The sequence below is a fragment of the Silurus aristotelis genome (genome assembly GCF_946808225.1).
Source record: "Silurus aristotelis genome assembly, chromosome: 15".
NCBI classification, from domain to species: domain Eukaryota; kingdom Metazoa; phylum Chordata; class Actinopteri; order Siluriformes; family Siluridae; genus Silurus; species Silurus aristotelis.
The window spans coordinates 7,145,351-7,173,338 of NC_139588.1; the positions used below are offsets into that span (position 1 = coordinate 7,145,351).

The 27,988-nt window shown below is 37.9% G+C and overlaps 3 protein-coding genes across 3 annotated transcripts in view; 1 reads left to right on the top strand and 2 right to left on the bottom strand.

The window, feature by feature from the left end:
• Window positions 1–4,480, bottom strand: part of kdr (kinase insert domain receptor (a type III receptor tyrosine kinase)) — a 36,535-nt gene extending 32,055 nt beyond the window's left edge. Inside the window, exons 1-5 of the mRNA XM_083562966.1 lie at window positions 4,174–4,480; window positions 2,625–2,721; window positions 2,122–2,336; window positions 1,386–1,507; window positions 914–1,082 (exon numbers count right to left, since the gene is read on the bottom strand). Of these exons, the coding sequence (XP_083419092.1) occupies window positions 914–1,082; window positions 1,386–1,507; window positions 2,122–2,336; window positions 2,625–2,721; window positions 4,174–4,279 (709 nt within the window). The 5' untranslated portion in view covers window positions 4,280–4,480. The remainder of the gene's footprint in view (window positions 1–913; window positions 1,083–1,385; window positions 1,508–2,121; window positions 2,337–2,624; window positions 2,722–4,173) is intronic.
• Window positions 1–18,093, bottom strand: part of LOC310738110 (uncharacterized protein) — a 234,317-nt gene extending 216,224 nt beyond the window's left edge. Inside the window, exon 1 of the mRNA XM_083563081.1 lies at window positions 16,641–18,093. Coding sequence (XP_083419207.1) covers window positions 16,641–18,018 — 1,378 coding nt within the window. The 5' untranslated portion in view covers window positions 18,019–18,093. The remainder of the gene's footprint in view (window positions 1–16,640) is intronic.
• A 3,343-nt stretch (window positions 18,094–21,436) lies between these two features.
• Window positions 21,437–27,605, top strand: tmem165 (transmembrane protein 165). Its single transcript, XM_083563127.1, has 6 exons — window positions 21,437–22,039; window positions 23,262–23,487; window positions 24,620–24,795; window positions 24,896–25,081; window positions 26,098–26,203; window positions 26,299–27,605. The coding sequence occupies exons 1-6, from the start codon at window positions 21,908–21,910 to the stop codon at window positions 26,373–26,375; spliced, it is 903 nt and encodes a 300-aa protein (XP_083419253.1). The 5' UTR covers window positions 21,437–21,907; the 3' UTR covers window positions 26,376–27,605.
• The last annotated feature ends 383 nt before the right edge of the window (window positions 27,606–27,988 follow it).

A 27,988-nucleotide genomic window follows, 5' to 3' on the forward strand; every position in this document is an offset into this window, starting at 1 on the left:
TTTCCGCACCTACCAAGATTTTGTCAGTACCAAGACTGTTTTAGAATCACTCAGATTAGTTGTGATGTACAGTGAAAAAGTTGTACTGCATACTATACATACTAATTAATATATATATATATATATATATATATATATATATATATATATATATATATATATATATATATATATATATATATATGTATGTTAATGTAAATTCTTAATCATTTAGGACAGCTTTAAGAATGTTTAGTCATGGTAAACATCACTGGCCATTCCATAACCACATCATCTTCAAGCCACAAAGAAAAAGATGAAGTAAATGAACATAGGAATATCGTTGGTTAATAGTCAAACGGGGGGCCTGAAAGTGACCATTTAAAAATCTTTTAAAAATATAGAAATGTGCATGGATGGATCTGTGATAAAAGCATATTTTGTACATTTTTGGTCAGTCTATACAAATACATATATATTAGAATTATGTTTTATGTTTTTCTTTTCTTTTCTTTTAACCAATGTTATGCTCAGGTTACTGGAGCAAAATACTGACTAAAAAATAAATAAATAAATAAATAAAAATAAACATATATAATATAATAAATAAGCTATTATAAACTATCTATGAATTATGCATTATCTGTTAAATTATTGTCATCCCTTAGAGCCAGAAATGCATTGTCAGCTTTCTAAAAAACAAAACAAAAAATATATATATAAATTAATCTAGCATCTTCACTTCATAACAATGTTTTGATTGGATCAATTGTTCACTCTGCATTACGTTTTCAGAACTTTTCAGACTAAACAGTAGCTGTATAAACAAATAGCAAACCATTGAACAGAATACATCACATAAATCGTTTGCTTTTATATTGTATGTAGTGTATGTAGTGTATGTAGTGGTCTGTGTCAGTGATCTACTCCTTACCCACGACAGCCAGAACGTAGGCCACGGATTGGAAGGTTTCGTTCTGGATGCGAGTTTGGCAGTAGACTACAACGGCATAGCTAATCAAATGACTAGGAAGCACAAAGCCTCTTTTGCTGTCCCAAAACACGTATTTTCCATCAGTTACCAGTTCCTTCACTGGAAATTTCTGTTAAAGTCAAATACAATGAGATTTGTTTAGTACCTCACTTCCAGATGGTCCGTATAGGTTCAGTCGCCATCCTTATAACTAAACATGAAATCATTCAACATGGTATTATAGTTTTGGTATTATTAATGTGCAGAACAAAGTGGTAATGATTGATGTGTTTCTGTGTTAACTGCAGTGTGTTGTGTCTTCTAGCTAGCAGATATATTTCAATTCAATTAATGCTTAGTAAAAAAGAAAGCAAAATCTGCACATTTTAATCACATCTTCATCATCATCATCATCATATCAAAGCTCTCCCACCATGTACAGAGTGACATTGAGGTCCTCCACAGAGCCCATGCAAGGAATGACCACTTGCTCTCCTTCTTGAATAAATACCACCTCAAACTCTTGAGATAACCGGAGAAAAGGCATGCGGTAGTCTAAAGACAGGAAAGCATTTTATTATTCATCTAATAAATATTTTTGCTATCATGCTATTATGGTCTGTTGTCAATCGTCTTGTTGCTTCAGTAATGTTTAAATGAACTTCAATGAAATTTCTTTTTCTTGAAATAGGTTTAAGGCAACAGGATGCAGGATCATGGAATTGTATGACTCTCAGAGGAAGTAGAACATAGAGGTAACAGAGGACATGCATGTGCAGAGGTCACACTAAAGTATCAGACAGGAAGTGTGCTAAAGCTTGATACCTCTCTCTCTCTCTCTCTCTCGCTCTCTCTCTCTCTCTCTCTCTCTCTCTCTCTCTCTCTCTCTCTCTCTCTCTCTCTCTCTCTCTCTCTCTCTCTCTCTCCCTCTCTCTCAGAATTAGATGTATCCTGACTTAAATCAGACCTAGAGCATCGTTATTACTTTGTAAAGAAATCATTTCAGGCAGCGGAGCTCCAACAGAAACCAAAACACAAAAAAACTGACCACACCTGAATAATATAGTAAGATAGTAAGTAAGATCCTACATGCAAACATTTAGTGTGCCAAACCTTTAGAAATGATACTTTGTAGTCAACAAGAACAAAAACACCCGAAAGGACCTCACCTTGCACAAAGACGTACACTGACACAGAGGTCTTCCCTTCCTCCACAGACAAGTCTCTGTAGGAACAGCGATATTCTCCAGTCTCATTTGCCATTGCCCCAATGAGTGTGATGGTGCTACAGAACAGTCCATTCCCACTACAGTCTGATGTTATAATCCTGCTTTCAGAGCCGGTCCGGTTAAAAGGAGTGTACCATTTCAAAAGCTGACGTCCTCTGTGAGACAGAAAACACACTATTATTAAAATCCTTTTAATAAGATTTAAAATACTTAACTTAGCTACCTGAAGGGTTTATAATTTGGAATATTTTGACATATCCAAAGGTTGCTTTAGTAGTAAAGATTGAATCATTTATCTAAAAGGTACACATGAACTCTTTTCATTCATTATTATAAAATGAATTATTATGTAGTGTTCATTTTAATAGTTTCCCATTGCAATATTAACTCCATTTCCATTTCATGGTACATTCACCTCCCTGGTTCTTGTAGTGCTTTCTTACCTACAGCTCATCTTCAATGTGTCGGATGCGTTGATTTTGTATGTCTTATTCGTGATGTTCAGCGTCGGAGGGTCAGAGACAAACCTGTGCTCCCTAGCTGTAAACAGATGATATTACCAAAGTTTGATCCATTATATAAAAATAATGCAGTCATTAGATACATTAGCTATATCATACATAGTTATGCAAAAACGATTTTGGAATACAATTGAGTTTCTAATTTTCATATTTCACTTTGTGCATTTGAATGCAGTGCATTATCATGGTATAGTGTATCACGTTACGTGACAAAAATACACTTTTCTGGATAAAGATCCTTTGATCATTTATAAAAAATAATTGGTTTAATATTAATTTAGTTAAGTTTATTCATATAACAGCAGATAATACTGGACAAAATAATTATCATGAAATGAGTTGAAGAGAGAACAAATAAAATGATAACAATAATACTAATAATCATTCTAATTAATAATAATTATTATCATAATAATTATAATAATTATTATTAATAATAATAATAATAATAATAATAATAATAATAATAATAATAATAATAATAATAATGATGATAATAATGGCTGATCTGAGATCAGTGCACTTTGAGTAAATCAGGAACATAAAGTACAAGTTCTGAGGCTATTTTTCCACTGGAACAGCAGCACAGCAGCGTGTGTCAAAACAGGAAACTCGGGCAGATGGGCTTGTATGGCCCCACACTCTAAGCCCTGAGGTGGGGTTCCTGCTCCAAAGGAACCAGGGCAAGGGACACACACACACACTAGCATAGTCCCTGAGTTCTAACGTACACACCCTGTTGAGTAAGACAATTTTATGCGCGATGCACCCAGATCTGATTTCAGAACTCATATTTAAAGTGAAAATAATGGTACTACAGGTCTGACCATATCCATACTTTAGAAGTTGGATGGAAAGTGCAAATGTAAAGAAATTGTAATAATGGTTATAAACACATTGGAGATATTTATGTATGCATGTATGTATTCATTTATTTATTTATTTATTTATTTAAGAAAATACATTTAAATAAAGTCCAAAAAACTAATTTTGTCATGCCATAAGAAGTCAGAAAGCAATAAATTGCAAAAAACTGATTACTTGATATTATAAATGAGAAAATATATTCATACAAGAGATATTTTTATATACAACTGTTGTGTTAAAATATAATAATAATAATAATAATAATAATAATAATAATAATAATAATAATAATAATAATAATAATATAATAATAATAATAATAATAATAGTAATAATAAATTTTTTAACAAGGCTGACATTCACTCCTTTCCTGAAGTAGCTGCAGTTTGAATAACAGGAAAGAGAGCAGAACAAATGTATTTAGAAAACCAAGAGCCTATATGTAAGTTACAAAACAAAATTTCTATAACAACTAAATATATCAAACAAATAAATAGAAATTTAAAAAATTTATTTTTGAGTTAAGTGAGTTTTAGCTTTAAGAGTAGGTTGTTACACCATGTCTAAGTATACCATGCTTATGTTTATTTGTTATAAAGTTTACCTGTCGACCAGCTGACTCCAAATATAATACCGAGCAGAGGAAGAACTGGAAAAGTCTTCGCCATGGTAAGACAGTAACAGCGGATTGTCCCCACATGAAGCCACATGTCAAACACTGCCACAGGACAATTATACCTCAACTGTGCATCTCTTCCTTGAAAAATACTTCAGTGTAATCCTGACAATTCATAAACACGTAGAAAGATTCGAAGTAAACTGAATTGACGGTGTATCCAGTGATGTGAAAACCTGTTTTGCGCAAAATGAAAGCGGTGAGGCAGTGAACCGGGCCAACTGAGAGGCTGGGGATAGGAGGATAGAAAAATGGGAGGAAGACCAACCGAGGGAGGAGCACGGTGGAGTCCATGAGGACATAAAAGTTGGAATAAACGTCTGAACCTTGATCTTTTCTCTTGAGACAAATACTGTATTCTTCCTATTTTCCCAAAACAAATCATAATTTATGTGCAAACGCAGAAAAAAAAAACAGTCCGATTCTAAGTATAAAAGTCCACAAACCATAAACAACTTGACTTAGTGTGGCTTATTAAATAGTTGCAAAATGAGCAGAAGTGCAGGTATTCTTCTTTTCAGTGGCCATGGAGTGTATACTTTTTGTTAAACTGTATTTTAATACATTAAACGAGCAAATTAGTTCATTAAATGACCCATGTTAAAAATGACAAAATATGAAGCCAATGGATTACTGGTATGGTCTATAAGGTACTTCATCATAAATATTAACTTTAAGAAAGGCCACATCTTTGCATGAAAATGACCTCTATAAGAAAGGTCACATATTCTCTGAAGTGATTGTTCTCCGATTATCATCGTGCACAAGTCGGCGAACGGTTTCGACATTTTCGGGGGTTGAGCTCGGTGAAGGTCTTCCTGACATCTCGCCGTCTTCCAATTATGTTCTTCCGCTCTTGGTGCACGTGTGCCACTCAAAACACCTCGAACGACTTTTCACAGCATCACTGTATGTCAAACATCCCTATTGCAGGTTTGCCCAATTTCAAGCAGAATTTCACATTTGCTCTTTGTTCTAACTTGCTGTTCATGATGAAATTGCAGATGTGGCAAAACACAATGTTGTAATAGTACCAGTTAGCACCATTAGTCTTGAAATTTTTTTTAAACCACCTCATACAACTGAGCAGCTATGGGGTTAAGGGCCTTGGTCACAGACTGAGGAAGGGCAACTTTGTGTGGCTGTGATTTGAACTTACAACCTTCAGATCCAAAGTTCAATGCCTTAACCATTAAGCTACCACCTCCCCAGAGAACTTTTAATGGAGGGCATTTTCATCTACATAGGAGCACCTAAAGGGGACGCACTGCATCATGTACTGTCTTCTGAAATTCTTACATTATTTCCTTGTTACTGGAAACCACAAAGCTCCTCTTAATGCAGTAATTGTTTTCTCAACAACATATGTTATGTGGACAAGTATTGGGATATCTGAAATTTTTTACCAGCCATAGAAGAACCATTTGTTTTTTTCTCCAAACTGTTACCACAAACTTGGCACATATTTGTACAGGATGTCTTTAAATGATGTAGCTAGTGATAGGGTGAGGGTGCACCAGATTACCAGTTCAAATATGGAGGTGGAAGCTTAATGGTTTGGGGTTGTTGGAGTATGAGTATGTAAAGTTGTTATTTGTACTAAGTAAGAATAAAAAATAAATAAAAAGAAATACTTTCTGTATATGTATATATTTATTTGGTCAAAATAAATGTTCATATAGTTAAATGACCTAGTTTTGTTGCATATAAATCAAAGGAGTATGCATGTGTCTCTCAAAAGTGATAAAAGATTAAGTTTTTCCAAACCTTTTTCATGAAAAAAAATCTTTATTCAACGGAAATGGAACTTTGGGAGTGCATTTTATTACAGTCAATAAAAATGGGACAAACACTGGCATGTCCTGTCACTGGAGAGGTCCACTTAAGCTTTCGGGGTACATCTTTTACCCGAGTAAAGTGAAGGTACTGTGCTTTCCAACTGATAAAAATAAAAAAAAAAGGTCAACAAAACGTTTATTTTCACTAACAACTATTGCATACACCATGCCTGTTACAAGAAGCTGTGTAAAAAAAAGGGGTAGGCATCATTTAAAGGTTTATCAGTTAATTTAGGGATTTTAGATTCTCATAAGTGTTCTTTCTGGAAAACTTTTAAAAACATGAATATATACAAGATGAACACAGCTAGGTATTTCAGGTAACTAATACTTTGCATTACATTTGTTCATTTAATTCTGTTAAGGACAACAGAACACAAATTTGATGTCCTGTTTTACTGAGAATACTGGCATCTCCTTTGCTAAAGTGTGGGTGTGTTTATGTGTGTGTGTGTGTGTGTGTGTGTGTGTGTGTGTGTGTGTGTGTGTGTGTGTGTGTGTGTGTGTGTGTGTGTGTGTGTGGGTGGGTGTGTGTGTGTGTGGTTGGGCAGGAGTACAATCATTCTACCTCCACATGTTTCCTGTCCTGTTCACTTCTACTGGGAGCCATAGCACCTGCACCTCCTCCCTTACTCACAAGAAGAAAGGGGGAAAAAAGAGAGCATGCTTCCTATTGCTCTGCTCCAGTCCCTGTGGCAAATATGGAAAAAGTCCCGACAGGACTATTTTTCATTTATAATTGTTGTTTTCTCTTTTCTTTTTCTGTATTTTGCACTGCGTTGGCCTTATGACCTGTCCTGAATTTAGACCAAAACAAAGAGTGATGTTGATTCTCTGGCAAGCTGGGAGATCCATTGAAGGATGGTTAGTGTGAGAAAAAAAATTGACACAAGAAAGAGGATTAAAGGGAGGAAAAGGGAAACGAGAGAGAAATTATAAAACGTAAGGAAAAAAAACAAACAATAGAATGATGGGCATCTTGATGTGAGAAAGAACAAGCAGGATGCTTTTATGATATAAACTAATGAAACCTTTCATGGCATGTATAAAAAAATACTTCCTGCATTTGTCTTATTACGCAGCTGCAAATGTAAAACAAATTCCATGTATGTAGCACATGTTGGGGCTGGTTTCTTTCTTGCCCAGAGTGTAGACTCTTAGATACTTATATTTAATTGTTTCAAGTTATCATGAGATTGTAGAGTGATTGTGAGACAAAACCATTTAAAGGCCATTCTGGCTGAAATGTTTCAATGTACTTCACTGTCACAGCCATGCTATGCTATTGCTAATAATATAAGATGGCACACATACAAAGCAGTAGTGGGTAAAACAACATTGACCGTGGTGGATTACTTTATTTAATTTATGTATTTAATTTAGAAATGGCTTTGGAGGAAAATGTAGCAGTTAACAGGCTGGTCATATGTAGTTCATAGTCCAAAAATAGTCAAATTATGTAATTAGCAGCTTATCTGTGTTTACTACCCTGAATAGACACATCATGATTACAAACTAAAAAGTCTTGCCTGTCTTTGCTGTCTTCTTGTGTGTGTGTGTGTGTGTGTGTGTGTGTGTGTGTGTGTGTGTGTGTGTGTGTGTGTGTGTGTGTGTGTGTGTGTAATATTTTCAAGCCTCTGCCTTAGAGGAGGCCCTGTGCTATAAACCTTAATGCTAACAGTTTTAGAATACGCTATATGGTCAACAGTGTGGGGACCTGATTATCACAACCAGTGTTGTGCTCGTTACTAAAAAATAGTAACTAGTTACAGTTACTCGTTACTTCATTCAAAAAGTAACTCAGTTACTTTGTTGATTACTTACACCAAAAAGTAATGCGTTACTGTTAAAAGTAACTTTTTAGTTAATTTTTTAAAGAACCTTCTCTAATGTTCCCATTAATGCCCTTTTATGCGTTATGATCTATACAAAACACAAAACTGACTTAAACACAAAGTAATTTTTAAACACTATTTTATTAAAGTCAGAGCAGCACAAACTGAATATATCACAAGGATTTCTGAAATAAATAACAAAACAAGCTGAATAATATATTCACAATGAAAAACTAAAGTGGCTTCTGCTGTTGTGTTGAGCTCTTAAAAATGTTCCTTTCACAGCTGAAGTAGGAAAACTATCCACAATGTAGAACAAAACACCAGGTTAGCTTCTAGCTTCTAGCTCCTCAGGCATGGAGGTCCTGGAGGTGTTTCAACAGATTGGAGTTGCTGTTTATCGCAGTAGATACGAGCTTCGAACCAGAAAGACACAGCTTACATTTGACTTAAAAGTTTTTGTCTTTATACTCAACTAAAGTGAAATAATAAGCATATTTCCACTTTGAGAAACTCGTCTTGCTCTCACCTCGACTCGCCATTACTGCCGCACAGACCTGAATAAACGGAGACATGCCCACAGTGCGTCTTCTTCGTGTTTACAGTGGTTCATCCACCAAGCCCACAATGCGACGCTGCTGTAAGCAGGTTAGGCTGTAGTCTACACTTCAGCCGAAATTAATTCATTTAAAAAAGTAACGGGTAACGCACCATACGGTAACGGTAACGGAGTTACTTTATTTTTAAAAGTAACGCGTTACAGTATTAGTTACTGTAAAAAGGTACTAGTAACGCGTTACTGCCCAACACTGATCACAACTATATGTGTTTCTGTTTTTGTTGGACAATCCATTTCAAAACCATGATAATTAATATGGAATGAACCTCTGTCACCTTTATACAGCTAAGTATAACAGCATGCAATATTCTGGGAAAGCTTTTTACAAGATTTTAGATTGTGTCTGTAAGAATTTTGCCTATTCAGTCATAGGGGAATTTGTGAGATCAGACACTGAATCTTTCACTAGTTTTTGGAGTGTTTCTGTGGGAATATGTGATTGTTCAGCCATTATTTTGGTCAGGCTGATGTTGGACAAAAAGGTCTGCAATACATTTTCCAGTTCATCCAACAAATATTCAGTGGGGTCGAGGTCAGGGCTTTGCTACCAAACTCATCAGGCCAGAAATTTATGGACATGCACAGTCATGCTGGAATAGGCTCCCAATTTTCAACCTGAAAATTGTTAGCATACGAGTGTCTAAGATGCCTTTTTATGCTATATTATTAACATTACATTTCAATGAAATTAAGGGGGCCAAGACAAAATACTGAAAAACAGCCTTTTTTTTGCCGAACATTACTGTTAGCACTAGGTGCTCTCTACAAAACCCAGATTCAGACTTCCAGATAAGATTAAATTCACTAATTTACTACAGCAGTAAACATATTTCAACTGCACCAGCTACTCCAGCTGACACTCGACATCCATATTAATTGTAAGTTTGAGTGCAGCTGTGCAAACACATTTCATTAGGCAGAAACACATGTATTAGGACGTACCCACCTAGTTTTTGGCCATATATTATATTGGTAACAATGGTAACTATTTTATAGACTTATAGACTTAAATGATACCACTGTCCACCATTTCAATAGCATGATGAGCTATCGCTGTTATTAGACACTGATGGTGGCATCGGTTCTATATAGTTGATGGAAGTGAACAAGGTGTGTCTATTCCTGTTCTGTGACCAGACAAGGTCACTGGAAAAGAAAACAGAAAGATTGATGGAAATGTTCTTTAGAGCCATTCAGCAGGGAGCAACAGACTTACAAAATGAAATATGCACAGATTCACGTCATTGTAAGAGACATTTTAAAATGTTCCAATTATTCAGTGGAACACTGTGCCCTGTCTAATAAACGTTACACCTTTGTGTATTGAACTCTCCAGTTAAATCCCATGTTTTTGGATCTGTGGGGTAAATGTTTAATCATTATGATTACAATTAAATGTGACATTGTGTGATTTTACAATGCCTTGCATAATTATTCAACCCAGCCCCAAACTTCTTCACATGCTGTTCTGCTACAACCTGAAACTGAAAAGGGATTTAATTGCCAATTTACGTCACAAATCCACACAAAATAGCACAATAAATTATTTACTCATAGATTTAAATCCTTTTCGTGGTTTGTCAAAAGACTCAATATTTTGCTGCTACATTTGGTGGAAACATTTGAGGAACACCATGCCCGTGGTGGTGAAATCATCGTCATAATCAATACTCTTGGGTTGTTATTTGCTTTCCTTACTTAAGCCTCTCTTTACATGGTTGATGAATGGTCTCCTCAAGGTGAAGTAAAATCTTTTTAAGTTTCTGAATTTTTTTTAAATATGACTGATACTTGTCTAAAACTAAAATTTTCTGAACATTTTGTACACAGGGTCAGGGTCTTCCAACATTATATGTGTAAAATATGTAAATGTGTCTTATAAAGAGGAGGAGATATCGAAAGAACATTGTACATGCCAAAGCCTGTGTTCTAGCTGATATGAAAGATACTCTAGAAAGTCTCTAGAAACCTACCATAATTGAATTCCTATGTGTTGTATGAATAGTAAAAAATAGTATTGCCCTGTATTCAATGCCATTATTATATTAGCAGTGGCTATGCCTATTAGCATAAATTCTTACAGGTGTAGCAAAAGGTAAACATACACCTGAAAGCCAGGTGCTAAAATCAGTCTGCTTTAACAAGATACCCCCTGTACCAAAAGTCCCAAATGGAACAGGAATGGGTTCAAATCCTGAAGGTGATACTTACAAATACAATACAATACTATACGCACAAATGCAGTGTGGCTCTTTGTGTCGTTGGCTTTACGATTAGAATTCTTTAATAAAAAATATTTCATTATTTAAACACATAATTGTTAGTCCTTTGGTGTCTTTTCTGTTTGTTGCAGAAATGCCTTTCGGTTAATAGTACCACATGTATTGTATTACACAGCTGCAAAAACAGTAGGGTTGCTGAAGGTGGCCAGCGTGCTTTGATTTAAAAAGGATTTGACCATTGTTGTTTCTGGAGAGAGAGAAAGAGAACACACAAACAAAGAGTCAAGGAGATGTGGGAATGTTTAACAGTTAGATGTTGACGTGTAGCCATTATAACCAAAGGAATCCCAGATGCTACATTAGAGAAAACTGCTTGTAAGCAAAATCCATAGTGATATGCAGTATCTTTAATTTGCAGGATTTGCTAGAAAACTTATAACCTGTAAATATGACCTATTGTATAGTATAATCTAATAATGAATCAGTACTTATCCGTACTTATCAGTAAATATCCTAAGAGTTATAAAAGCAATATGAAAACGACTTCAAAAAAATCACAGAGAATGAAGATTTTTAGAATAAAAAACAAGTAAAGTCTTCATCTGGAACTGGAGCACTAGTCAAGATAGACGGAATCATAGAGAGCTCCAAATACCTGTCTATTTTGGCACAAAACCTCCAGGCATCTTTTAAACTGCTGAAGATGAAGGAAGATTTTACCTTCACATCATAACTACATGAAGCACAAACCCAAATCTACAAAGGAACAGCCTCAGAAAAGAAAGATAAACTTTAAAAATGGTCCAGTCCGAGTCTGTATTTAAATCTGATCAAAAACCTGTGGAATGATGTGAAGAGGAGTGTGCAGGAGATCTCCTTATAAATATGGAGCATTCTTTTAAGGAACAGTGGAATAGAATTGCCAAATTAAGATACATAATGTTCTTGCAACCATGTTTAAATATATTTACATATTTTTCAATATATTTGCATACATTTACATGTACATATTTATATGGCTAAATTGTATGTATTAGTTACAGTAAGTAAAATAAGTATTTGAACACTCTGCTATTTTGCAAGTTCTCCCACTTAGAAATCATGGAGGGGTCTGAAATTGTCATCGTAGGTGCATGTCCACTGTGAGAGACATGATCTAAAAAAAATAAATCCAGAAATCACAATAAATGATTTTTAAACTATTTATTGGTATGATACAGCTGCAAATAAGTATTTGAACACCTGATAAAGTCAATGTTAATATTCAGTACAGTAGCCTTTGTTTGCAATTACAGAGGTCAAACGTTTCCTGTAGTTTTTCACCAGGTTTGCACACACTGCAGGAGGGATTTTGGCCCACTCCTCCACACAGATCTTCTCTAGATCAGTCAGGTTTCTGGCCTGTCGCTGAGAAACACGAAGTTTGAGCTCCCTCCAAAGATTCTCTATTGGGTTTAGGTCTGGAGACTGGCTAGACCACACCAGAACCTTGATATGCTTCTTACAGAGCCACTCCTTGGTTATCCTGGCTTGGTGCTTCGGGTCATTGTCATGTTGGAAGACCCAGCCTCGACCCATCTTCAATGCTCTAACTGAGGGAAGGAGGTTGTTCCCCAAAAATCTCGCAAAGGTCGCCCCGGTCATCCTCTCCTTAATACAGTGGAGTCGCCCTGTCCCATGTGCAAAAAAACACCCCCAAAGCATGATGCTACCACCCCCATGCTTCACAGTAGGGATGGTGTTCTTGGGAAGGTACTCATCATTCTTCTTCCTCCAAACACGTTTAGTGGAATTATGACCCAAAAGTTCTATTTTGGTCTCATCTGACCACATGACTTTCTCCCATGACTCCTCTGGATCATCCAAATGGTCATTGGCAAACTTAAGACGTGCCTGGACATGTGCTGGTTTAAGCAGGGGAACCTTCCGATCCATGCATGATTTCAAACCATGACGTCTTAGTGTATTACCAACAGTAACCTTGGAAATGGTGGTCCCAGCTCTTTTCAGGTCATTGACCAGCTCCTCCCGTGTAGTTCTGGGCTGATTTCTCACCTTCCTTAGGATCATTGAGACCCCACAAGGTGAGATATTGCATGGAGCCCCAGTCCGAGGGAGATTGACAGTCATGTTTAGCTTCTTCCATTTTCTAATGATTGCTCCAACAGTGGACCTTTTTTCACCAAGCTGCTTGGCAATTTCCCCGTAGCCCTTTCCAGCCTTGTGGAGGTGTACAATTTTGTCTCTAGTGTCTTTGGACAGCTCTTTGGTCTTGGCCATGTTAGTAGTTGGATTCTTACTGATTGTATGGTGTGGACAGGTGTCTTTATGCAGCTAACGACCTCAAACAGGTGCATCTAATTTAGGATAATAAATGTAGTGGAGGTGGACATTTTAAAGGCAGACTAACAGGTCTTTGAGGGTCAGAATTCTAGCTGATAGACAAGTGTTCAAATACTTATTTGCAGCTGTATCATACAAATAAATATATTGTGATTTCTGGATTTTTTTTTTTTAGATTATGTCTCTCACAGTGGACATGCACCTACGATGAAAATTTCAGACCCCTCCATAATTTCTAAGTGGGAGAACTTGCAAAATAGCAGGGTGTTCAAATACTTATTTGCCTCACTGTAAGTATTAATACAATGCTCATTGTGGATCTTATAGTGTTACCAGACCTTTTGAGCCTGTTAATATTTTGTTATGGTGCAGAAGAATGTGTGTGTATAGAGATTTTGTTTCCTCTGCTTGTTTTTTGGTATTGTTTATTCAACAAGCATTCATACACTGTCAAAATCCTGAGATCACAATGGATTTTGCTTAAAACAGTTAGTTTTCATGGAAAAACTAAAGAGATGGGATTGTCCAATTTAGGGATTTTGAGAAGAGCCTCCTGAGTGAGGTTCCCACATGAAACTGGTTGAGAAGCTATTAAAGCTTTGATCAGGAATAATAAAAAGAATCTGCCTGAGATACTTCCATAGAGTTTATCTTGGACTTTGTTCATAATAGCTCTGTTGAAGTATTAGCTGTCGCTGATTCCAGACATGTTGTCCAGCAGCAGAAGTCAAAGGTCAATCACATGCTAAGATGACTCACCCAGTGCTGCAGAGGATTCACTGACACAAATACTTCACTTGAATAGCAGCTATCAGTAGATGTCAGTAGTAGCAGTACTTTTGATAGTATTTTGGAATGGCATATGTCAAAACAGAACATTATGGGACAGGAAAATGAAGGATGAATGCCATAGAGACAAATAGGAGCATATCAAGAAGGTCATGAAAGTTCACCACTGAGCTCAACCAGGAAGTAGTGGAGGGGCAGGAAGCTAAATACACATCCATAAACAGGAAATCTATCTTCCCCAGCAGGCAACAAATATTTCACAGGTCTCTACCTATAAAACATGGACAAACATGCACATGCACACACACAAGTTACATGGGCAGTTAGTCCATCTTTGCTCCACATCCCCTACAAAACAGGGCCGTCTTGTTAGTCTTGTCTTGCAAAAATCATCTCAGCATTAGAATTTTTGCTTCCTAAGAAATAAAAGGGAAAGACAGAGCTGGAAATTTCACAGACATTGCACAGTTTATACTCCAACTACAACAAAATTATACATTTTAATTATAGAGGGCATTGAAATCAAAGTATTTAGACAGTTATTTTAATTGATGATTCATTCAGGTAATTAAAACTTTAGTTAAATTTAAGTTTTAAAAAATCAGTTAGAAAATAAAGGAGAAGAGAAGAACTTGATATTGGGTGCATTTTGTGCTAAATAAAAAAAAAAAAAAAAAAAAGATTCACACTCGTTCACGTGGCTGAATTGTTTTCCCTTATCTGCTGATTTTTCAGGACAGAGTGGAAGCAAAGGCAAGCTAAAATAAACTAGTTAACTCCTTAGATTAAACCGCTATATCATTATAAAAATAAACAAGAGAGAGTATATATATTTTAGCAATGAAAGAGAGCTGTTCGAATTATTATGATTATTATTATATATTTTTTTTAATCGGTGCTAAAGGCACAGGACATGACACTTAGATCTTCTCTGGGAAGTTGACAGCAGATCTTCACCATTTGCAAAATGCCTTCACTTATTTTATACCCAAACTTATAACTAGTAATTAAAACAGTGGTAATGATTACATACACAATATGGACAGAAATATATGGACACCCCACTCATATATTTTTAATAGATTTTAAAAATTAAAAAGTTGCTTCTCCCCGTCGGGGAATCGAACCCCGGTCTTCCGCGTGACAGGCGGAGATACTGTCCACTATACTAACGAGGAGCTGAGAAAACCACTTGCCATATTACTATATGAATTAATATGTACGCACCTACTACCACCGCCTGTTTCTGTGATTGGTTTCCATGATCTTCTAGTCTCATTAATTTCTCTCATTACAGCACACATACACTCTTCTTCTTCTTCTTTCGGCTGCTCCCATTAGGGGTCGCCACAGCGGATCATCTGTCTCCATACAACCCTGTCCTCTACATCTGCCTCTTTTACACCAACTAGCTGCATGTCTTTCCTCACCACATCCATGAACCTCCTCCTTGGCCTTCCTCTTTTCCTCCTACCTGGTGGCTCCATCCTCAGCATTCTTCTACCAATATAATTCATGTCCCTCCTCTGCACATGTCCAAACCATCTCAATCTCGCCTCCCTCACCTTGTCACCAAAACATCATACATGCGCTGTCCCTCTAATAAACTCATTTCTAATCTTATCCATCCTCGTCACTCCCAACGAAAACCTCAACATCTTCAGCTCTGCTACCTCCAGCTCCACCTCCTGTCTTTTACTCAATGCCACTGTCTCTAAATCATACAACATCGCAGGTCTCACCACAGACCTATAAACTTTTCCTTTCATTTTTGCAGATACCCCACTATCACAAATCACTCCTGTCACTCTTCTCCACCCACTCCACCCTGCCTGCACTCTTTTCTTCACTTCTCTAACACACTCTTCATTACTTTGCACTGTTGACCCCAGGTACCTGAATTCCTCCACCTTCCCCAGCTCTTCTCCCTGCAACCGCACAACTCCACTGCCCTCCCTCTCATTCACACACATGTACTCTGTCTTACTCCTACTGAGTTCCATTCCCCTTCTCTCCAGCGCATATCTCCACCTCTCCAGGCTCTTCTCAACCTGCTCCCTACTCTCACAACAAAACACAATATCATCCACAAACATCATAGTCCAGGGAGACTCCTGTCTGACCTCGTCCGTCAACCTGTCCATCACCACTGCAAACAGGAAAGGGCTCAGGGCTGATTCTTGATGCAGTCCAACCTTTACCCTGAACCAGTCTGTCGTTCCTACTGCACACTTCACTGCCGTCACACTGTCCTCATACATGTCCTGCACCACCCTCACTTACTTCTCTGACACACCTGACTTCCCCATACAATACCACAACTCCTCTCTTGGCACCCTGTCGTACGCCTTCTGTAAATCCACAAATACACAATGCAATTCCTTCTGTCCTTCTCTATTCTTCTCCATCAACATTCTCAAAGCAAATAAGGCATCTGTGGTGCTCTTCCTCGGCATGAAACCATACTGTTGCTCACAGATGGTCACCTCTTCTCTCAGCCTGGCTTCCACTACTCTTTCCCATAACTTCATGGTGTGACTGATCAACTTAATTCCCCTGTAGTTACTGCAAGACTGCACATCTCCTTTATGCTTAAAGATCGGTACCAGCACACTTCTTCTCCATTCCTCAGGCATCTTCTCACCTTCCAAAATCCTGTTAAACAATCTGGTCAAAAACTCCACTGCCATCTCTCCTAAACATCACCACGCTTCTATCGGTATGTCATCTGGTCCAACCGACTTTCCACTCTTCATCCTCTTAATCGCTTCTCTCACTCCCTCCCTACTAATGCTATCCACTTCCTGCTTCACCAACTCCACGTCATCCAACCTTCTCTCTCTCTCTCTCTGATTTTCCTCATTCATCAGCTGCTCAAAATACTCCCTCCACCTTCTCAACACACTCTCCTCACTAGTCAACACATTTCCCTCTCCATCCTTTACTGCTCTAACTTGCAGTACATCCTTCCCAGCTCGGTCCCTCTGCCTGGCCAATCGGTACAAATCCTTTTCTCCTTCCTTAGTGTCCAACCTCTCATACAGCTCCTCATATGCCTTTTCCTTGGCTTTCGCCACATCCCTCTTAACCTGCTGCCGCATCTCCTTGTACTCCTGCCTACTTTTCTCATCACTCTGTCTATCCCACTTCTGTTTTGCCAACCTCTTTCTCCTTATGCTCTCCTGCACTTCCTCATTCCACCACCACATCTCCTTGTCTTGCTTTCTATTTCCAGATGTTACACCAAGTACTTTTCTGGCTGCCTCCCTCATCACTCCTGCAGTAGTTGCCCAATCATCCAACACCTCCTTAACACCACTGAGCCTCTGTCTGACCTCTTCCCTGAACCTCACACTACACTCTTCCTCCTTTAGTTTCCACCATCTTATTTTTCTTTCAGTCCTCACTCTCCTCCTCTTCTTCTTCGCCTCCAAAACCATCCTACAGACCACCATCCGATGCTGTCTAGCTACACTGTCCCCTGCTAACACCTTACAGTCTCCAATCTCCTTTAGGTTGCATCTCCTGCATAGCACATAGTCCACCTGTGTGCACCTTCCTCCACTCTTATACGTCACCCTATGATCCTCCTTCTTCCTAAAATAAGTGTTCACCACTGCCATTTCCATCCTTTTAGCAAAATCTACCACCATCTGCCCTTCCACATTCCTCTCCTTAAAACCATACCTACCCATCACCTCCTCATCACCTCTGTTCCCTTCACCTACATGCCCATTAAAGTCTGCCCCAATCACCAATCGTTCTTTCCTAGGTACACCATCTACCACTTCATCTAACTCACTCCAGAATCTTTCCTTCTCCTCCATCTCACAGCCAACTTGTGGAGCATAGGCACTGATGACATTTATTATCATCCCTTCAACTTTCACCTTTACGATCATCACCCTATCAGAAACTCTCTTCACCTCCACTACACTTTTACTGTACTCTTCCTTCAGAATCACCCCTACACCATGTCTCTTTCCATCCACACCATGATAAAACAGTTTAAATCCACCTCCAATGTTCCTGGCCTTACTCCCTTTCCACTTGGTCTCCTGAACACACAGCATATCCACCTTTCTCCTCTCCATCATATCAGCTACCTCTCTCCCTTTACCCGTCATAGTACCAACATTTAAAGTACCAACCCGAACCTCCACTCTGCTGCACTGCTCCTTTCCCTGCCGTCTCTGTAGACGTCTTCCTCCTCTTCTTCTCCTCCTTCGGCCAACCGTAGCCCAATTTCCACCTGTACCCTGTCGACTAAAGATACCTTTGGCGGTCGTTGTTAACCCGGGCCTCGACCGATCCGGTATGAAATTCTCATTTGTGAGCCGCATATTTGATTTGGCACATGTTTTACGCTGGATGCCCTTCCTAACGCAACCCTCCCCATTTACTTGTGCATCCATAATGGCTGGGTTACAGCACACATACACTATTAGGCCAAAAGTATTTCTAGAGATGGTGGTACCATGGTGGGAGAGATGATGGGACCATGTTTTAATATCGATCGTGTAATTTTTTATTAAATAAATGTTATGCTCCTCAGAAGACAGATAACCTAATCATTTTTATACATTCTTTAATAATAAAAGAAAATTCAATAAATCAATTCAGTTTTCAGACTTGGAAATCTCCCTGTTAAAATAATATATAATCAATAATTAATTGTGTAATTTTACAAAATGCAAAATAAAAAAAAAACAAACAACCAAAAAAACCACTTTTTTCATGCAACAGAGATTAAGCTCTTTTAACATAATCCTACTAATAAACTTAACACTTTATATTTGCACAACACAATATAATGATTGTAGTTTATTTATTTATTTTTTAATTTAGAATTAATTATTTATTCTAATGAAGACAGTCATCACACCTGACAGTACAGACACAAAAGGTAGGAAGGAAAACCGATATAGTTGCTCATGCTGATTATTTACAGCTGATTTTTTTCACAGATAAGATTTTTTTTATCAAAGCATATTACACTTTTAAAAAACATTTGAGTAGCATGTATGTGTCTGTAGAAATTAAGTACAGAAAAAGATTTATCATTTACATGCATGTGTTCGAACACCTCTACTTCTATATATAATTGAATACAATTAATATATAATTGAAAAACCAACAAAGCAGAGATTCTACCAGTAACAATTTATTATTGTAATATATATTGTATTATAATGGAGATTATTCTTAGCATTTAAATACTAATTGTTCATGTTGAACAAATTTGTGCAATTGTATATTTTATATGCAAAGCAACTATTATATTCTAGAGAAAATGGTTACATAGTGTTGTTGATTAATTATGCATGTAATATTTTTTGGCGTCTAATAAAAAATTTAATAGTGTAGTAAAAATATTCACTCGATCACACACATACTAATACAGGAATGGTGTAGTAACGCGTACTGTCCAGTAGACGTCCGTATAGAGCTGAGTGTCAAATTTAATCAGGACCTGGTTCTGTGGTTGGGAACCTGAGTACTTTTTTAAAAGATTTATTCAGTTTTTATTATTATAATTATTATTTTGATTTTAAATGCCAGAATAAACTGGTTAATGGGCAAAAAAATTATACACACACTTCAATAAAAGCACACATGATACAGTATGTTAAGATTCTTATTAACCAGTCACTTTGATCAAAACACGTTGCATTCGCAAAAAGCCACCAGCATTGTCTGATCACACACAACCCTCACACACTCTTCACCCTCCTGCCACCTGGAAAAGACCCCAAATAATTTGGGCCCCAATTACAAATTGGTGCTAACCATCCAGTTCTTAAATGTACATTATATATTATTACATAGACATTTGCACTATTACTTATTACACTGTCAGTGTTTACTGTCTTGTGCTGTTTTTGCACTAAATATTTGCACTTATGTATGCATATTTGCAAATATATGCACTTAATGTAACGTCCCGGTCGGTTCTGTGTTATCTTGTTAATTTTTATGACTTAGTATGTAGCGCCTCGTTCTTGGGGAAGGTTGATTTGTTTCATTATTTTCATTATATATTATATATTATATATATAATTATTTTATATTGCAGCCCTAAACCTATTTGGAAAATTATATAATTTTACATACCCTGCACTAATTGTACATTATGTATTACATTATTTTCCCAGTTTTTCATTTTTTTACTTTTGTATCAATCGCAAACCATGACAACTTCCTTGCACATGCAACCCATAATACATGCCAATGATTCTGATTCTGGTTCTGATTCAACTGTTTTGTTCTGTATATGTAGTAGTTTAATAATTACAAGGAAACACGTGCAGTCATCATTGCGTTGCACAAAAAGAGATTTACAGGCAAGGATATTGCTGTTAGTAAGATTGCACCTAAATTAACAATTTATTGGATCATCAAGAACTTCAAGTAGAGAGATTCAATTGTTATGAAGAAGGCTTTAGGATGCCCAAGAAGGTCCAGCAAGTGCCAGGAATATCTCCTAAAGTTGACCACCAGTGCAGAGCTTGTTATTGAATGGCAACAGGAGGTGTGAGTGAGGCTTTTTGAGGATGGCCTGGTGTCAAGAAAGGCAGCAGAGAAGACACTTCTCTTCAGGAAAGGCATCAGGCACAGGCTGATATTCTGCAAAAGGTACAGGGAATGGACTGCTGAGGACTGGTGTAAAGTCATTCTCTCTGATGAATCTCCTTTCCGATTTTTTGCGGCATCCGGAAAAAAGGAGAAGAAAAGGTGAGCGCTACCATCAGTCCTGTGTCATGTCAACAGTAAAGGATCCTGAGACCATTCATGTGTGGGGTGGCTTCTCAGCCAAAGGAGTGAGCTGACTCACAGTTTTGCCTAAGAACATAGCAAAGAATAAAGAATGGTACAAAAACACCCTCTGAGAGCAGATTTTCCCAACCATCCAATAACAGTTTGGTCCATAGCCAGGAAACTCCGTAGACCTTAATCCTATTGAGATCTTGTGGTCAATTATCAAGAGGTGGGTGGACAAACAAAAACCCACAAATTCTGACAATTTCAAGCATGGATTGCACAAGAATGGGCTGCACGGGATCAGTCAGGATGCGGCCCAGAAGTTAATTGACAGCATAACAGGGCAAATTATAAAGGTATTGAAAAAGAAGGGTCAACACTGCAAATATTGACTTTTGACACATAAACTTAAATGTAATTGTGAATAAAATCCATTGAAATGTTTGTAATTATACTTCAGTGTACCATAGTAACATCTGACAAAAAGATCTAAAAACACTAAAGCAGCAGACTTATATTTATATTTATATTTGTGTCATTCTTAAAACTTTTGGCTACTTTTATACTGTTATATATATATATATATATATATATATATATATATATATATATATATATATATATATATATATATATATATATATATATATATAGTATATGAAATGACAACAAAGGCCTATTCGAATTGACTGTCTAAACTCCACCCCTGAATAACGAAACCGGAAATACGTCATCAACCTCCGTCAAAAAGGGCATGTTTGCCCACATCAGCAATAGTATTGTGCTCAGCGTGTAGACTCTGATATTAGATTACACGTAGAACTGTACAGAGCTTGATTTATACACAAACCGGTACTAACAATAATTAACATATCTTGCACAGATATGCAAGATATGGATCCGACCTCACTATTAAGCACCTTAAATGTGATTAATAATCTTAATAATAATGACTTCCGCATTTCCAAATTCTTAAAGCCATATTATTAGCCAATTATGGAATGAGACCTTTGTGACGTCTACTAGAAAGGGTGGGACCTCAACCCGAGTAGACCAATCAGATTCGGACAGCAGCTAGCAAGTTTGTTTCAGCAAAAAGAACAGTGGCTGAGGGGGGAACATGATCCACAGCTAGCCGGTTAGATTAGCTCGTTCAAGTCTACACACAAGTTGCAAGCTTTTATACGGTTGTTGGTTTATTTTGGCCACATAATTGCGTTTAGTTTATAATTCGCTTGCGCCGGTTAAAAAAAAATGCTTCCCCGGGCTGTTTTCCGGGCTGCTGAGGTGAAGTGGGTGATGGTGGTGGTGGTGTTGCTGAGTGCTGAGAGAGTCTCAAGCATTCAGGAGGAGAACAAATTACCTGAAGTCCAGCACCCTGCTGAGGTACTATAACTGTCTCACATCTCATACACACCTGGAAATGAACTCAGTTTGGTTTTCTGACGTGTTTAGCTTTTAATATGGACATGTTTAACTTTTGTGGGAGCCACAAGACTAACTTGTATTTCTTGTATTGGCAATAAATGAGCTGTGTGTTTGCATTAAGCTCCACTTACTCTTTTTCTATAAGTGATCTCATTCAGTTTATTTGATAAATATTTTCTCTTTACGTTGTTGACAAATTAATTTATCATATTTAATTAACCAGTCAGTTAAAATTTTTCTATTGTATAGTATTAGTACTGTTGTACAAAATATTTTGGCTTCAGTTCTAATTGTATGACAATGTACATTGTCCCCAAGCAGCTTTACAGAGATAAAGAAGTTGCAATGTATAAATTAGTTCCTTATAATTATACTAATAATAGAGCTTGTGGCAAGGAAAAAAATTCCAGAAATTGCATGAGGAAGAAACTTTGAGAGGAACCAGACTCTTCCCATCCTCATCAACACCGAACGTCCAGTCATGACTGTTCCATCATTGTTGAGGTGATGAGGTGCTTAAATGCAGAAAACCTTCATGCAGTTTAAATTGCAGTCCCAAGCCATTGTAGAAGACAGTTGATAATACAAGGTGGTATCTAAAAAGTTTTGAGACTAATAGTGCTAACTGGTGCTATTGTGATCTCTGGTGCTTTTCCGCACCCACTTTCGGGTGGACTTCGCCCTCTTCCCAAAAATGAAGATCCACTGCAGAAGATGCATTCTTTAAAAAGAAGACTTCCAGGACACATTCCAGAGGTGCTAGGAAGACTGGGAGCTCTGTAGCTGTGCAAGGGAACTATGTAAAAACTGGTAGTCTGTAAACATGGATAAATAATGTATGTACTAGTCTAAAAACCTTTTGATACCACCTCATAACAGTCCAAATCCATCCTCATAGTCCTCGAGTTGCTAACTTTATGGACCTTAAGGCTGTGTATGTGGAACCAATTGAAGAGAACTCTATCCAGAGCTAGGGTGTGGGGATGAATGGGGCGGATCTGAAAAGAAGAAAGAGACAGGAGCTCGATTAGAACCCCATACTCTATCCATAGTGTGTATACCATCACTCAAATTGACTCTCTTCCCCCTTATTAGAGGCCTACAGATATTTCTGCAACATCTTTGTCAGATACGGTGATTTTATAATGAAATAAACAATGACTATTTCGTCTCTGTGCAGAAAGTGCCGACCGTCAAACCTGCAGTTCCAGCTGTCAGTCCAGACGAGCCTAGTAAAGGAAACCTGGGATTTATCCATGCGTTCGTGGCGGCGATTTCGGTCATCATCGTCTCCGAGCTGGGAGATAAGACTTTCTTCATTGCAGCCATCATGGCCATGCGCTATAACCGCCTCACCGTCTTGGCAGGGGCCATGTTGGCTCTGGGTCTCATGACTTGCCTGTCAGGTAGCGTAAACTCAAGCATTTGTAAATGGGAGCTTTGAGTTTGAAACATTTAAGACGTTCAGGCGGTCAACTAAAAGCTAACTAGGGTTTGTTGGCTGTTATAAAGGTTCGTTGAGTTGTCTTGCCACAAAGCTGATCGATCTGCTACTTGACATTTAACAATAAGCAATGGTAAGCAATGGTTGGTGAGTCTGAGAGTATGAAGGGTGTGTGTGTGTGTGTGTGTGTGTGTGTGTGTGTCTGTGTGTGTGTGTGTGTGTGTGTGTGTGTGTGTGTGTGTGTAAATACATGGGTGTTGAAAAGGTCAGGGACCAATAGGAGTTTTATTACACATACAAGATTTTGTATGTATTGCATATTTATGCTTTTAACAGCTTTGCTGCACTGGTTTCCAGTTTCAGAGTTGACTTTAAAGTGATGTTTTTCTATAAGGCTCCCAAATACCTTGTCAACTTGACTCCCTGTAAATTAGTTCATTCAGCTACTGAATACAGTTCACACACAGGCCTCTATGATGGACTGTATTGGTTGTACTGAATGAGCTACAGCCGTTTGAATTGAAAGCCGTTCTGGGTACTGGTTTTTTCTGCCTGATGCAGAAATCTTTCAGCGTTGCAGCGTTTTACATAGTAATTCTCCAGCTAGTTTTATTAAAGCACTGATAAAATCTCTAATCCCAAGCCTTCAAGTCTAATTGATCAGAAGGTGTTCTGATTAATGTTATATAACCGCACAGGTCTGACACTGGTGCTGAGTGCAAGGCAAATCGTATTAATCCACTTAATCGTATTAAAACGTTTGTTTGTTTTTTTGCTTTCTGTCATGAAACTGTCGGAATCATACCTGAGGATTTTTTTTATCTCTTAAATTCTCTCATTAGTAGTATTTGGAAAAGACATTTCTCCACTTTGCCGTTTCTTTTAGGAAGTGCTGAATTTAACTATTGTGTATATAATTGCATTGTTTTCTGTCAAATGATTCATTGAGCTATACTTTGTAGAAACAGAAATCGGTCAATGGGCATGAGTGTGTGTGTGTGTTACCTGAGAGGTATGTAGTGGCTTCTGTCCTGAAATATCTATACATCGACACTACATCTAACGTGAACTTCTGATCTGTTTCTTCCCCGTAGTCCTTTTCGGTTACGCCACCACTATTATCCCACGGATCTACACCTACTACATCTCCACAGCGCTGTTTGCCATCTTCGGTGTGCGAATGCTGAGAGAGGGGATGAGGATGAGCCCTGATGAAGGCCAGGAGGAGCTTGAGGAGGTGCAGGCTGAGATTAAGAAGAAAGACGAGGAGGTGAGTTCACCGGCTAAACGGAATACCATGCTGCGTAATGTTTGAAACGGAAGCGCTAATCATGCTGATTCGATTTTTTACGGTTGACGTTTGCTTCCAGCTTCAGCGTTATAAACTGGCCAACGGTGCTCCTGATGTGGAGGCGGGAACAGCGTCGACCATGTCGCCTCAGAGGAAGTGGCACCATTGTATCTCGCCCATCTTTATCCAGGCGCTTTCACTCACGTTCCTTGCTGAGTGGGGCGATCGCTCTCAGCTCGCCACCATCGTTCTGGCTGCACGGGAGGTCAGTCGCACACACGCATGCTAAAGAATGTCGTTGAGGCAATTTCAGATCCTCAGGCTTTTTACATCCTCATATGAACATCATATTGTCACATCAGAGGATGTCAGTATGAGTTATTACTCAATACTGCACACTTAAAATGCCAAATAAGACGACTTTTAGGTGTTTATGGACACCGCATTGTTGCATATTTAATCTTTTCTAGATTTTTCCTTGATTTAATAAACCATTTATAATGTATGTTTAAATTATCGAACTTTTCTTTGATTCTTTTGTCACGCATTTGTAGATCTGGTCAAATTTAGTGTAGCATCTGCACATACTTTATCTGTTTAAGGCACAGGGATTATACACTACAGTCTGAAATGAAGATGTATTCCGTACTGTCGTGTGGCATCTGTCGTCTAAAGAACGCTGGATTAATGAACAATTTATGCAAATCATACCCAAATTATGCACATGGGCCGATCTGTGCCTTCACACATGATGGCTAAATATAGAAAAAGCAGTCTAAACATTTCTATCATCAACGGGCAACAGAACATGTCATTCTGATCGTGGAAAAACTAAAAGAGGTAATATACATTGTCAGCAAAACCTTTTCACCAGATGCATGACGATTCAAGAAGCCTTAAGATGGCGTATGTGCTTTCACTCGTACTTGCGAAAAACAAAACTGTAAAGCAGAGCGCGACTGAGGCGACTAAAGCTTTTGGGGACGAGAAAATGGCCCAAATCTTTTCTAAAGCACTTTTAACTGTTCTCTCAGCTACTAATCAAAACGACGTCTTTGTACATTTGTTGATATTTCAGTGGACCCTCGACACTCGCGAAAAAGAGTTGGTGGTTTATTTGGCACTGTTGTTTACAGTCAGAACTTTGCATCAAGCACACACTCCTGTAAATACAGGTCTTTATTGATTGCCTGTGGAAGCAGTAGATCTGGTTTGATTTGGAGTAGAAAAGGATCAGTAGTAAACAGAATCAGGTTCTCAATACTAAATTGTTTGTTGCAGGATCCCTTCGGAGTGGCGGTAGGAGGAACTCTGGGACATTGCCTCTGTACCGGCCTTGCTGTGGTCGGTGGAAGGATGGTGGCTCAGAAAATATCAGTCAGGACCGGTAAGATTCGCTTCGCACACACAGATTAATCCATTCAGCCTTCATTAATGATGAACCACCACAGACTCGAATTCCGTTTTTTTCCCCCTCCCCAGTTACGATCATCGGTGGAATCGTGTTCCTCGCCTTTGCTTTCTCAGCACTCTTCATCAAGCCAGATACTGGATTCTAAAAGGAGGACAGACTTCTCAGCCTCTGTCTGTAAATACCAGCTCCATAATGCTGTATTCACAATGATGGACTGTACACTAAGGCCACCATCAAACGGTGGTGTGTGTGTGAACGTGTTACTGTTTAGACCCGGTCAAAGATGCTGCAGTGGTTTTACTTTGGTTTGGTTTGTTTTGTTCCCCCCTCATTCTGTGATGATGGTTATTTAATAGCGACACTATTTTTCTTTACTTCTCTCCCCTGTCGCATTTCTTTTGACTCTTTCATACAGTTTTCTCTTGCCAACACAATAATGACAATGTGGCCAGATTTAGATAAAGAACTATGTACATCACTGTGTCTTTACACTCCTAAAAGGATGCCAGGTTGCAATGAATACGATCGCTAACCCAGACATTAGAGAGGGTGATATTGTTCAGCAATAAACGCGGCAAACGGCAAGCAATTTTGATGACTAGGTGCATTAGGCTAAACGTTTACTACTTTTTAGACCCTATTTCGTTAGTGTTTTATTCTGAAAACTTCACTATTGTAGCGTTTGGGTTTGTGTTCCTACTGGGACAAAAGCAGAGGTGTGGATAGCCAGTCCGATCTCGCAATTTAAGGTCCTGGACGCCGTGGCCTGAAAAGTGTACACGAGGTGTAGGCACTTTGTATCCCGCCAGCTATATCTCGCACAAACTGGTGATCTCGTACCGCACAAATCTCAAGAGGCAAACTTCAGGAGCTATGTCTTGGCAAAGCAACTTCATTTGGGGCAAAAAAGGATCATGATTTGGGTTTCATTTGTCTTTTAATCATATAAAGAAATGTCCTGTACTCCAGCTGTATCCATCCACACACCTCTCCTCAGCTTAGCTCTTTTAAGTGGCAAGCTTTATTTTTAAATCCAATTTTTAAATAAATCCCTTTTCTATGCGATCATTTAGTCTTAATGCCACTTCCAAGAACGCGCTGGTGTAGGACAAAATTATATACAATTTTATTAATCTTTTTGAGCAGCGATTTATTTTTGTTTTGTTTCCTGTTGTCAAAGTACTGTAGAACTGTCAGGGAATACTGCTGCGATTTGTACAGTGTAAGATGACTTATTTCTTTGTCAATATTTGACTGGACTTATTCATCTACGAAGGGCAAGTAAATGACACTATTCATTGTGCAGAAGAGTTGACTGTAAAAAAAAAAAAAAAAAAAAAATCCTGTAAATAATAAATTAAAACTCAGTATGTCATTCCTGTGGTTATCTTGATACCAGTGTTGGACAGTAAGGGAGTGTTTTTTTTATTGTTACTGTCCATTTTTCATGCTTTAAAATTTTTTTTTATTATTACACTACATTTTAATGTGTAATAGCTTTTTCCCCCCTCTACTACTTTGAATGCATGAACGGCGTTAAATGAGAAGGCGAGAAGAGTGTGGGTGTGTGTGTGGAGTGCAGAGGTGGGAAGTAACGGAGTACAAATACTTCGTAACTGTACTTAAGTAGATTTTTCTGGTATCAGTACTTTACTCCACTATTTATTTTTCAAACTTTTTACTTTTTCTCATTACATTTTTACACAAATATCTGTACTTTTTACTTCTTACGTTTTCAAAACAGACTCGTTACTTTAG

Bases quoted from the DNA above. Each gene is read 5' to 3' on its own strand.
- tmem165 (XM_083563127.1), top strand. From the start codon at position 21,908: ATGCTTCCCCGGGCTGTTTTCCGGGCTGCTGAGGTGAAGTGGGTGATG. The intron at 25,082-26,097 runs GTCAGTCGCACA...TGTTTGTTGCAG, and splicing joins TCGTTCTGGCTGCACGGGAG to GATCCCTTCGGAGTGGCGGT. The intron at 26,204-26,298 runs GTAAGATTCGCT...CCCCCTCCCCAG, and splicing joins GAAAATATCAGTCAGGACCG to TTACGATCATCGGTGGAATC.